Raw genomic sequence first — 11,834 nt, 5'->3', positions numbered from 1 at the left:
ATCGGCCCGGTCCATGAACCCTTCCGTACCGTGCCGTGCCCGGCCCACGGGCCCTTCCGAGCCTGATTTTTCCATGCCGTGCCGGCCCGGCACAGCCCGTTTCCACCTTGAGGTGCGCTAAGCGCACCATTTTTTTGGTGTGCTTATAACGCCTCCCATTGGTTTGCTTAAGCGGGACCCAAACATTTAAACGAATGGGAGGCGTTATAACCACTAAGCATATTCCTCTCTTTCTCTCTCTTTGACGCAGAGAGAGAGAGAGAGAGAGAGAGAGAGAGCATCATTTCCAAGAGATCCCAGCAAAATTCTACGAAATCCAAGCAAAATTCTACGAATTTGTGGATTTTGGCTCCGATTTCATAAGGAGGGGACATGGGTGACACATAAGCGAACATGAAATGCCCAGGAGACATCACTGCTAGTCTCCTGGGATGTCAATGCTATATTGGAAACCAAGCAAAACTCCTGAGCCAACCGGACTATTGTGCAACAAAACACACATGGAAATTTTTAAAAAGGAAGTCACTTCTACAATTGATGCCTCATTTACGTGATCAAATGATCCTAGGCCCTTGAAAGCCTAATTAAGGGTTCAAAGAAAAGCTAAACCGTTAAATTTGTTTATCTTATGCATTTTATCTTAGTTATGGAATGTCTGTTTGGGATGGGACCAAGGCCATGATGTTCCACAAGACAGTCTAGATTTATGGCATCCTACAATTGATGCCCCCATATGCCCATTATAGGACCCATCGACAGTAAAAGCTACTTTCTGGGCGGTCTCTCTACCAGGATTTTTATAATATAATGGGACCGTTCTCCACAAGGATAGAAAATTAGAAATCCTTGGATAAGCTATTCATAGAATTGGCCAGCCTTCCTGGATAAGTTTATCTTGAAATTATCTCATCCATTGTTCACTGATTTTGTTCTGGTAACAGTTTATCCAAGAAGAGAGGTCAACGAAAACAGAAGACAGTATGTATATACAAGTATGAATAATAGGAGTACTCATTAATAAAGAGCAAATAATCAAAACTCAAAAGGAAGAATTAACAACTGTGTTAGAAATGTCATTCATTGCCAACTTTGCATCCACAAGTAGTTTGTTCCACGAGCACATGTCAGACGTTCTTCATGAATAAAGAGCTAGAGGAAGTCCTGTACGTGTAAAGAAAACAAAGGGTAGTATTAGTTTATAAAAAAGGCCATGTAGGAATTGAAAACAAAGATAAGGAGAACAAGAACTATCACTCAACATCCTTGGTCAATTATAGATCATTGAAGAAAAGAGAAATGCATTACCAAGCCCAACAAGGCACAGCATTAGTAACCCAAAATGACACAGGAGTTTTATCTAATCCAGGCCAATACAAACACAGTGGCAAAGGTTGCACCAAAGATGATCCAACGGGCTTCGTGCACATTTTCCTTTGGGCAAAAAATTTGTTTTATGCCCCATTTTACATCGAAACAAATGAAGTCTTCCTGAAAAGTCAAAAAAATGCGTGGAAATGCTAGAGAACGGGGTGGAAATATCGTTACCCTTTTTTTAGTTTTTCTTATTTTCAACAAAAACCGAAACATAAACTTCTTTGCACCGGACATTGTAAAATTAGAAACTTATAAAAATAGTAAAATTAGTGACCAAGTGCTATGAATAATGATAAGAGAGCATGCTGAAACTATAGTTAATAGAAGAAAAAAATGTTCTTTATTAACATATGGAGCAAACTCACAAAAAATAGCAAAAAATAACATTAAACGCATTTTGAAAATTTTAAAGGGCCAGAGAATCCCATTTGGGCTAATTAGGAAAAAAAAAGAAAAAAAGATTTTTTACCTTCCAGATTTTAACCACAAGGGGTCAGTTTCTTATTGCCAGCCCCCCTAGGATTGTCATCTTTCCAATCATCCCACGCCCTTGCCTTCTCAGCAGCTTCATCATCATCATCATCAGCCACAGGTTTCCGCTTATCTTTGTACCATGAAGAGTTAGCTTCTTCAAAAAGCTTGGCATTCCTTTCTTGCCATGTATTCATCATTTCCATTTCCCGTAATCCAGCTTCTTCTATGCTCATGGTAGGCAATCTATCAAATCCCAAAGACAGAGCCAATCACACTACATATAATAAGGGAATAAAGCGAAGAAAAAGGGTGTTAATTAGATGAGAAATCTGAACCTGTGACCAGGCTGGAAGACTTGTGCCGCCATCCTTTCTCTTTCACTAGTAAGTTTTCCACCAAAAAGACTTGATGGTCCAAATATCATTGGTCGATGTTTGTGTTCATGTGCTTGTGAAGCCTTTGCCCTCCCTTCTAATACATCTTGAGCAAAAGTGGCACATGTGATTGGTTGAACTGGCTTTGAAAATTGGGCTCGAATTGCAGCATTTCGATGAAAATCTTGTGCTTGCCTTGCGCGCTCATCAAGGATAGCTTGAGCAACTTCCTTGTCTCCCTCCTGCAATACAGTTATCAGAATGGAACTAATGGTGCCTACCACAGTTGAGAGAAAAGTAAAAGGCCAAAACAAGGGTAATGTGATTTCCAGAGCTTAGTATTTGTAAAGATACGAATATGAATTGATCTGATTTTATGTTGTTTATAGATTAAAATACCTGATACAGTTAATTTTTTCTTTTTCTTTTCTTTCTTCTCTTTTTGAAACAATAGCCAACCTTTTTTTTTTAGAAAGTTTGATAGAATATATTGATAATCATATGAGAATTACATGAAAAAGGGACCAGGAGTCCCCCATGAACCATCGTATAAGGTCCTAGGAGATAACTCCAGAACCCTAGAAAAGGTCCAGGGCTATCCACCTTTACATTCCCTTGTACATCTACACAACAAAATACTAAAAATTCAAAAACTATAATCTTCCTAGAAGATCATTCCTACAAGTACCCCTGTTAAACCAACTAAAACATCTTTGCGATCTTCAACGAAGATCTTGAAAATAACCCTTCACAAATTAAGGCAACCTTCTTGTGCGACCTTCTCGAAGATCTTGAAACAACCTACAGAAATGAAAAGAGACTCAAACCGATAGCCAACCTTAAAACACAGAATTTACATGAGGGGCAGAGACTTTTTCACGGCTAACACAGGCCCCTTACCAAGAGCAACTTTCAAATCATTAGAAACTCTAAATGCATGGAAAAATGAAAAATCAGCTTCCCAATACACATCCACAATTTTGTTGATACGAAGCCCCATAGGAAGGGCTCCAACTTCAGCTTCATTCAAGCCCATGATAGCAGTAAGGCCCAAAAATATGCCAAAGCAACCTCTCCATCACCATCTCTAAACACACCCCTAACTCCTTCTGTTTTCAATAACTTATAGAAATAGTACACAGTTTTTCGCGTTGATTGGCAAATCATGCCTTGAAACTGGGTACAAGAATGCATTCATGGTGTTTGTCAGCAAGATTGCATGATGCATAACAATACCTGCAACTGCTTTTCCCTCACAGTGGAAAGCATTTCCTCCTCTTTCTTTAGCATTTCCAGCAAATCAAGAGCCTGTATAATATGATATGTAAATCAAAACAGCAATAAGTTACTGAGAACATAATTTTGGCCTTCTCAAAGTCTTCAACGAATTCTGAAGATAGTCAAAACCAACCTTACTGACAGCCAAAGAGATGGTAGCAAGCCATGCCTGCAAGATAAAGCAAAATGTACTATCAGAAACATGTTCCAGGGACCAAAACCATGACAATATAGTACAAAAAAAGGTTAAAGTAAACAAACAATACAAAAAGGAAAGTACAGTAATAAGTAAAAAGCTAAATAATTCACAAAATATATTTAGAAACCAGTGATTAACAACTTGGTCTCAGATGAGAACTCGGCCAAGGTAAAAGTGAGTTGATTTGAGCAAGTCAACTATTGGTTCAGTAAATTTTACATTAACTTGGCCCAGCCAAAGGAGTTCTGACTCAGATGACTTAGCCAAGTAAAATCAAGTTGATGATTGACTCGGGGAGCTTTATAAATTGTTAGAAACAAATAGGAAATCCGCATTTGTTTCATGCCTGCAGCGAAGTTTTTATTGAGAAATAGAAGAATGATGTCAATATCAATAGAAACATGGATTTATGCTTCAAACCTTTAGCAGGTCGGAAACTTGACAATTTGACCCTGGACACGGCTGAATCAAGTTGAATCTGAAACAAGACTTGGTTTTTGTAGGACTAGGACCCAAAAGCGTCCTCAAAGACCTGTTGAGCAGACTTTGAATTCGCTGAGTCTGTCACTTGAGCAAATTTAATTGTTAATAGCTAGAAAAGAAGATAATGATTTTTTTTTTTCTGACCATATTTCGTCCTTTTGAGGGAAGTAAGACAGGTTGGGGTTGAGCCTCTAGCTCACTTGTTAAGGCTTTGTTCTTTGACTATGAGGTCTGAGGTTCAATCCCAGCTTACCTGCCAACAAAAAGGCAGGTCTTCTAGACTAGCCCACGCAATTTGTTGCAAAACCCCCATAACCCTGGAACCTATGATTTAGCCGACACTTTGAATTTATCGCCGCCATGTCCGACACGACACCCGTGTCCACACTCCTTTTGACACTTGCAAATCCATTGCTAGAAGTGTCAGACTTCATGTAGGTGTGTCTACACATTTTGTACCGTCTCAAGTGCGACATTTTGTTTTATTATTGAATATTCTGTTTACTTCTTTTATCATTAACTCTTCTTATATTATAAACTTTTCTTTTACGTCTTCTTTAACTAATATGTGTTGTTATATCCCCTCTCATAAAGCTAAAACCCTAAACAAACTCTTATTTCAATATTATATTCATTGTATGATTTGTATCCCGTGTCCTTGTTTCTAAATTTTGGGGCTTTGCCGTGTCCGACACGACACTCTGTGTCCATGTCGACACGCGGCACTCGTGTCCGTGTTCACAAATCGTAGCCTAGAACAAGCCCAATGTATAGATCTCAAATTTGGTCACAATCCAAGAAAAAATCTATATGACTAAGACAGTTAGTATTTTTTTTATTGGCAAATAATTTATTAAACAAAAAACAGGTAACCGGAATACAATGCAGCAAAAAGTGGGCTGGAGACGACAATGGCATGATGACGATATAGTGAAGGAGAGGAACGGCAATTGCAATAGCACTGCCGTGAAGCAAAGAAGGGGCATGAAACAATTGTGCTAGCGAGCGGAAGTACAAGGCTTTGTCCCAAATTTTATTCCTTTGATAAAAATAAATATAAAGAATAAACTTAAGATTTACTTAAAAATAAAATTTTAAAAAGAAAACAATTGGCAATGATGGCAAAGAAACGAAGTGCACAGTAATGCAAAGAAAGAAAGATGTGGAGATTGCAACGGGGTGCATGACGATTGCATGGTGGGAGGAAGGTCTATTCCATAAAAAACCATACCATAATAAAATTAAAGTTTTATAAAAAAAAATGGGAAACAGCAAACAGCGACGACAACGACAGTGAAAAGAGAAAGAGGGCAAGACGGTAAGGAGAAAGGTGTATCGCCCATCTCTTTTCTCTTTTGATTAAACACAATAAATTTTATCTAAGAAAAAAAAGTGACTGGCCCCTTTAGGTCTCTGGTCACAACATTTTTTTTTTTGAAAGCTGGCCGGTCACAACATTTTGAGCTTGGTCAAGTTATGCCAGAGGGCCTTCATATACCAAACTCATCTCTATTTATAGAGAACGCTCATCCTAAGATATGTTTCCTATATATATATATATATATATATATATATATATATATATATATATATATATATATATATATATAGAGAGAGAGAGAGAGAGAGAGAGAGAAGGGTTCCTGCGCTTGAGCACAGCTAGCTTATCTGCGCTCGAGTGCAGGAAACAAGGGTGGGGCCACATTGTTGGGGTGACCCTAAGCATTCATTTGAAAGGCCCCATTATGGATGGGGTGTGTACCAAAAATCAGCTTCATTGGATCATCGTAGGGTGTCCATTTGTGGGGGTGAAAATGGATAGATACTGTTTGTCCACTAATCTGCTCAATTTTTCACCCCACAAATGGACGCCCTAAGATGATCCAATGGAGCTGATTTTTGGTGGACACCCTATCCATGAAAGGGCCTTCCAAATGAATGCTTTGGATCCCCTTAACAATGTGGACACACACACACACACACACACACACACACACACACACACTATATTGGAGCTGATTTTTGGTGGACACCCTATCCATGAAAGGGCCTTCCAAATGAATGCTTTGGATCCCCCTAACAATTTTACTTTAATCAGGATATAGCAGCTGACCTCTCGTTCTTCTTCACCATCATCATCCATTGCATTTTCTTCCCCATCCTCAATAGGAGTAGAGAAAGCCGCCGCTCTAGAAGACCGCCCTCGACGCTCTTTTCTTTCTTTAATTTCCTGCAGCTTTGATTCTGCAGCCCTTTGGTGCCTGAATCGGGCAATCTAAAAATATGAATATCAGAAATTAGCTCCCACGACTCTTGAAAGAATGGAATACAGGCCGATGGATACAACAACTGCTCAAACAGTGGAAATTATAGAACAGAATGCAGTTTGGAATATCTGTCAAATAATAATTGAAGCCCACCTTTGTAGCCCTGCGAGCTGCGGGATTATCTGGGCCCTCCTGTGCATGAGTCTGTAACTCCTCTTCCGGTACAAGCTCTAGCGCCTCACAAAATGAAATGAATTCCTACAATATCCAGCCTTAATAATCCACTTCAAGTGGCAGAAAACATTATGAATCAAAAACAAAAAGAAGAAATAGTTGTGAAAATAAAAACAAATAGAACCACTATATGCCCAGCAGCTCTGAGCCCATGTTTAAAAAAGTAACCCCTCAAATATAATTCATATATAAAACATGGTTCACCTTCAATCTGTCCAGGGAAATCTTAAGAACATGTACCCTGTCCTCGTGTGTAAGCTTTTCGGTCAACTCTCCATGATAATATTGTACCTGAACAGAAGAGAAAGGTGTACCCATTAGAATAATCTCTGTATAAAATGGCCTTCCGCACATACAATTGGTAGGAACATTACAGAAGGAGCAGAAGTATGGAAAAATATGGCAGGTGGGCCAGACACCGATTGACCACTTGATTAAATTTTTGTCCTGAAATTTTTTTTTGTCCAAAGAATTAATTATTTGCCATATTTGGAAATGCAGCTGAATGGTTTCAACTTCACAAATTAGGTTGGCAAGGGAATGGACCTCCAGCTTAACTCCAGAAAATTTCAGCAAACTTGATCTGACTTGACCAACTTTGACAGTGGGCTTTTTATGGTAACGAGGCTATGAAAATGTATATTATAAATGGGCAAAAAATCAGAAAATTCCAAAACAATGCACAACGTGGCTTCAGGAGAGTCCATGGACTATTTAATACCCATAGTCCCTTGCATCTAGGCAGCAGAGTGGCCTTTTCAATTTTATGAGCTTCTACGTGTTTCTCAAAACCTTATTCCAGTCTTTCTACAAAAGATCTTCCTTCCATTAGTAGCACATTCAAAAGGCTATGTGAGTTGGCTTTCAAATATTTTACATGTTATGGTCAAAGTTTTATATGTCAATTTATGTATGCATTTCTCACGCCATGAAAATGGAAATATACTACCTTCAGTCAGATATTTCGGTAAAAATCCAGCAAAATCACGGAAGTTTATGGAAACATATGCAAATGATGAAAATTTAAGATCAAACTTAAAGAAATGCTAGAATAAGCACAAATACGCACGAATCATCAAATAAGAAACATAACCATCCACAATGGTTTAACAACATCGAACACTTGGTGACAGCATTGTTGCGCACGTCTTGAATAGCAAAGTTAATTCTAAATGCAAAATGTATACAACCACAAAAATATAATTATGTAACACATACTAGCATAATATACCAAATAATATACTAGATGGCTAAAAACAGAATTTTATATTTTAAAAATTATTTTTAATATTTTATTAAAATTTAAAACAAAAATAGCAAACAGTGAGAAAAATACAACATAAGCATGGTTACATTTGCACATCCCTTAATTTTTGTTAATTTCTCTGAAATTTTAATAATATTTTTACATTTCAAAATATAAAAAAAAAGTGATATTATTATAAAATAGAGTATATAACAACACAATAATATGACTTACGCTATTTATATAATTTTTTGTCCATTCTATTTTTATGATTTTTAAAATTTATTAAAAATTTTCAATAGAATAAATTAGTTAACTCCATCAATTGGTAAATCGGGTTCAGATAAAAAAAAGAACCAAATATGCATATGCAATAGGCTTTTTTTAAATATATTTTCACAATTTTCAAAATCATAAATCCATAAAAACGACATTTCATGTTAATGTACTTTAATTGAAGAAAGAAATTTTCACCATTTCATGTTAATGTACTTTAAAAACGACATCCGTGTGCAAATGCATCTTGTTAATGTACATTAATTGAAGAAAGAAACAAAAAAACCAAAGGAAATGAATACCTGGATTTTGGAGTCAAAATTTATACACTCTGGTTAAAATGTTGACATGTCAACCAACATCCTGTAATTTTAATTTATATACTCTGTTTGTAGTATTCAATCGACATAGAGAATTTGGAAGTGGGAAATGGACATTAATTTGCATTGGATGATGAGAAATACATAGAAAATAGGGAAATTAAATGAACCTAGATACAAAAAAATACAGATTGTACCTACAAGAGTGATTAGGAGGGACGACCCATCACCCATGATGATGCGGGATGAACTATAATATGGAGACGAGGAAGACATGCTACATGCCTTATTCGTAATATGGTGAGTGGCTCTCATTAATTGCCAAGGAAGTTTGAGACAGGATGCCCAGGGATAAGTCATCCATCTGATGTGTCAAAGCTATAGGGGAGGATGTGGGTAGATGTAGATCATACCGATGGCAAGGTTTTAAATTTCGGTTTTGGTTTTCGTCGCCATGAAAACGGACACATTTCGGTTTCGGTTAGGAATTTTGGTGGAAATCCTGTAAAATCACGGAAACATATACATGTGATAGGATCTAAAGATGAAATTTCAGTAAATGCTAGAATAAGCACAAATGCACACTTAGAAACCATCAAATAAGCAAGATAACCATCCATAATGGTTTAAAAACATCGAATACCTAGTGATAGGCATTGGAGCAACTTCCAGCTCTCTGAAATCCCAACCAAGCAGTCTTCAGAACTAGAATCCTGCCCTAGTTTTACTTCACTCTTCTATAATTTCACAAAATCAACAGGAATTGTAGTTATCCCTTCAAGGAGATCAAGAACTTTGTTGGCATGTATGATTGGGATGATATGTCCCTTTCACAAAAGAAGTTTATCATGGGCTAACTTGATGGCGACAAGGTTATAGAACATACTCACGGAGGAGAAAGAAGAGGAAAGCATAGAAGAAATAGATGTCATGATAGAGCACGAGAAATATAGATTGTGAGAAAGAAGAAAAGAAATGAAACAAAAAGAAGATACAGTAAGAGAAATGCAATCCCAAGGGTACACATGGTTGAAATGAAGGAACAACAGATGGAGAGGATTTGGGTTTGATATTTTGTAGGGTTTGAGGAAGAAAAGGGAGTTTTGAAATTTTCGAGATTTGGTGTCAACATGCATCTTTTTTTCCTTTTTTTTAATAGTTGTCAACATGTATCTTTCTCTTTTGAGTAGGTGAAAAATTGAACCTATTTTATGACTGCACCTATTTTATGACTTAAGTGAGTTGCTCGAGTGGGATAAATTGGATAGTAAAGGCCCTTGGAGATTAGCCCCATCATTTGGAAAATTGAGGACGACAACAACATGATCTCTAGGCATATTCCTAAGAGTGAAAATAAATTAGAGGATATATTAGCCAAAGGGGGTGTAAAAAGATCGATTATGGTTATTTGGAAAACTCTGTCTGATGACATGTGGTAATCTTCTTTTATTTAATAAATCTATTACTTTAAAAATAAAAAATAAAAAATCTACACATTCTTCCATTTAACTACGTGTTTGAGACCCTTTCTTCTTCCCCTTCCCAAAGGAATTCTCTTCGGAGTTTCTCAATCTTATCATTCATCGTCCTTGAGAACTCCAACATCGACATTAAGTACACTAGAAGATTTGAAAGAGAAGGTTTTTTTAAGTGCAACCATTGGTTCAAAAGATACAAACTTCTCTTCCAAAACAAAAGTTTCATTTCCGCCTCTCAATATTAGAGTTGGAAAGCACTTTAGTCCTAATCAGAAAGATAAATGGGCAGTTTTTCTGCCTTCCAGTCCACCATATTCACTAATTAATGCCAACAAGGATAGAAAAACTATTTTTTCATTCTAATAACGCTTACTATAGAATTAAAACCAACTCTTACGCATAACTGATCACAAAATCCCTAATAATCACCTAATATAAGTATCCACCCTCATATGGAATTTTCTCTATGGAATCATTACAACCATTTCCTACCTTGTTTTACAGTTTTTAACCAGCTATCAAAAGCTATTAAAATTCCCAAAAAGCTGTCAGAAGGCAATTAGAGAAGTGTAAAAAAGGGTGATTCATCCCATGACCAAAACATGGTGGTGCAGATATCAGTATTCAGTACCCAAAATAAAACTAGAGATTAAGTGGTTTGTAACATAGCCAGATATCTCAATTATTCATTATTCTTGAAATGTAAGGCATTCTCAGAAAGAAAGCAACAGGTCATCGATTCATCAATGCTAAAAAAACTTACAAGAAGATATTTGAGATTAGCCGTGCTTATATCGTCTTTGGACTCGTTGGTGGAGAACAACGCTAGCTTGCTTATCATCTCATCGCACTGCCGCAAAGCTTCGCATCCCTTCCTCAAAGTCTCCTAAAAATGCACGAATAAATTTCAAACCTAGTTTAAAAAGCATGAAAGGAGAAGAAGAAAAAAAAAAAAGGAGCGTGTAAAAGTAGATGGATGAGCATACCCGATAGAGGTTAGGGTTAGTATTACCTGATCGACACCGGATTCGGACGCCATGGAATGGATCTTCCGGGCCTGCTCGAACAGACCAGGAAGAGGGATCTCCTCCATCTTCAACTCACGAAAGAAACCCTAGAAAATCTGAAATCAATGTAGAATCAAGAAGCGAGACGACTGTGAGAAGAATTGAATCGCGATCAAGAATAGAAAGCGATCATCTGTTGTGATGCTTGATAACACGAAGAACGGGAATTGAAGAGAATTCGCGGCAAGTGAACCCAAAAAAAACTATGAAATAGTTTTGGCCCATCGGATTTCACTAAAGTAGGCCCATCTAATAGCAACCCGTTGATTTGGGCCTATATGAAGCACATTTGGAGGCCCAGTGTATAAAATATCATTTTTTAGGGGACATACTACCATACTTTGATAATGGCACTACTCACTGTGTTATACACTTTTTTAATTAGGTTTTTACGGCTGTTAAAATACTTAATATGCTATAAAACAAAGGCTACTGATATTGGCACTGCCATTCTTTGATGATTCCACAAAGTCACTTTGTCTTTTGTTTTTTTAATTGGCTTTTCTAGAGCTTTTTTGGGAATTTTAATAACCTTTGACAGCTGGTTAAATATAAAAGACAAGTAAGTTAGTGCAATTACTAAAACATGACAGTGCCAATATCATAGCCTATCAAAAAAGAAAAAGTAAGTAGTGCCGCTATGAAATATAGTTGTGGGGATATCAATCCCCTTTTTTTTATAATTACTATTCTCCTCTCTACTTTGAACAACTAGAACCAAAATATAAGTGGGCCCAATTCCACCGTAAACCCGACAAGTGGAC

At 37.0% G+C, this 11,834-nt stretch overlaps 1 protein-coding gene across 1 annotated transcript; it reads right to left on the bottom strand.

Annotated features, from left to right (window-relative positions):
• Positions 1–831: 831 nt before the first annotated feature.
• Positions 832–11,286, bottom strand: LOC143860950 (PP2A regulatory subunit TAP46-like). Its single transcript, XM_077371816.1, has 10 exons — positions 11,016–11,286; positions 10,767–10,889; positions 6,888–6,974; positions 6,603–6,707; positions 6,296–6,457; positions 3,634–3,669; positions 3,459–3,530; positions 2,184–2,464; positions 1,844–2,091; positions 832–1,161 (listed from the first exon to the last, which is right to left on the bottom strand). The coding sequence occupies exons 1-9, from the start codon at positions 11,094–11,096 to the stop codon at positions 1,854–1,856; spliced, it is 1,185 nt and encodes a 394-aa protein (XP_077227931.1). The 5' UTR covers positions 11,097–11,286; the 3' UTR covers positions 832–1,161; positions 1,844–1,853.
• Between the last annotated feature and the right edge of the window lie 548 nt (positions 11,287–11,834).

This window comes from Tasmannia lanceolata, unplaced genomic scaffold, assembly GCF_043159265.1.
Source record: "Tasmannia lanceolata isolate RefF3 unplaced genomic scaffold, GAP_Taslan_0.1 ptg000037l, whole genome shotgun sequence".
NCBI classification, from domain to species: domain Eukaryota; kingdom Viridiplantae; phylum Streptophyta; class Magnoliopsida; order Canellales; family Winteraceae; genus Tasmannia; species Tasmannia lanceolata.
This window is presented reverse-complemented; position numbering and strand designations above follow the sequence as displayed.

What these genes read in the sequence shown, in the direction of transcription:
- LOC143860950 (XM_077371816.1), bottom strand. Translation starts at nt 11,096, where the DNA reads ATGGAGGAGATCCCTCTTCCTGGTCTGTTCGAGCAGGCCCGGAAGATC. An exon ending in CTAATCTCAAATATCTTCTT is followed by an intron (nt 6,975 to 10,766) that starts GTAAGTTTTTTT and finishes TCTTCTGTTCAG; the next exon opens with GTACAATATTATCATGGAGA. An exon ending in GTCTTCCAGCCTGGTCACAG is followed by an intron (nt 2,092 to 2,183) that starts GTTCAGATTTCT and finishes GGGATTTGATAG; the next exon opens with ATTGCCTACCATGAGCATAG.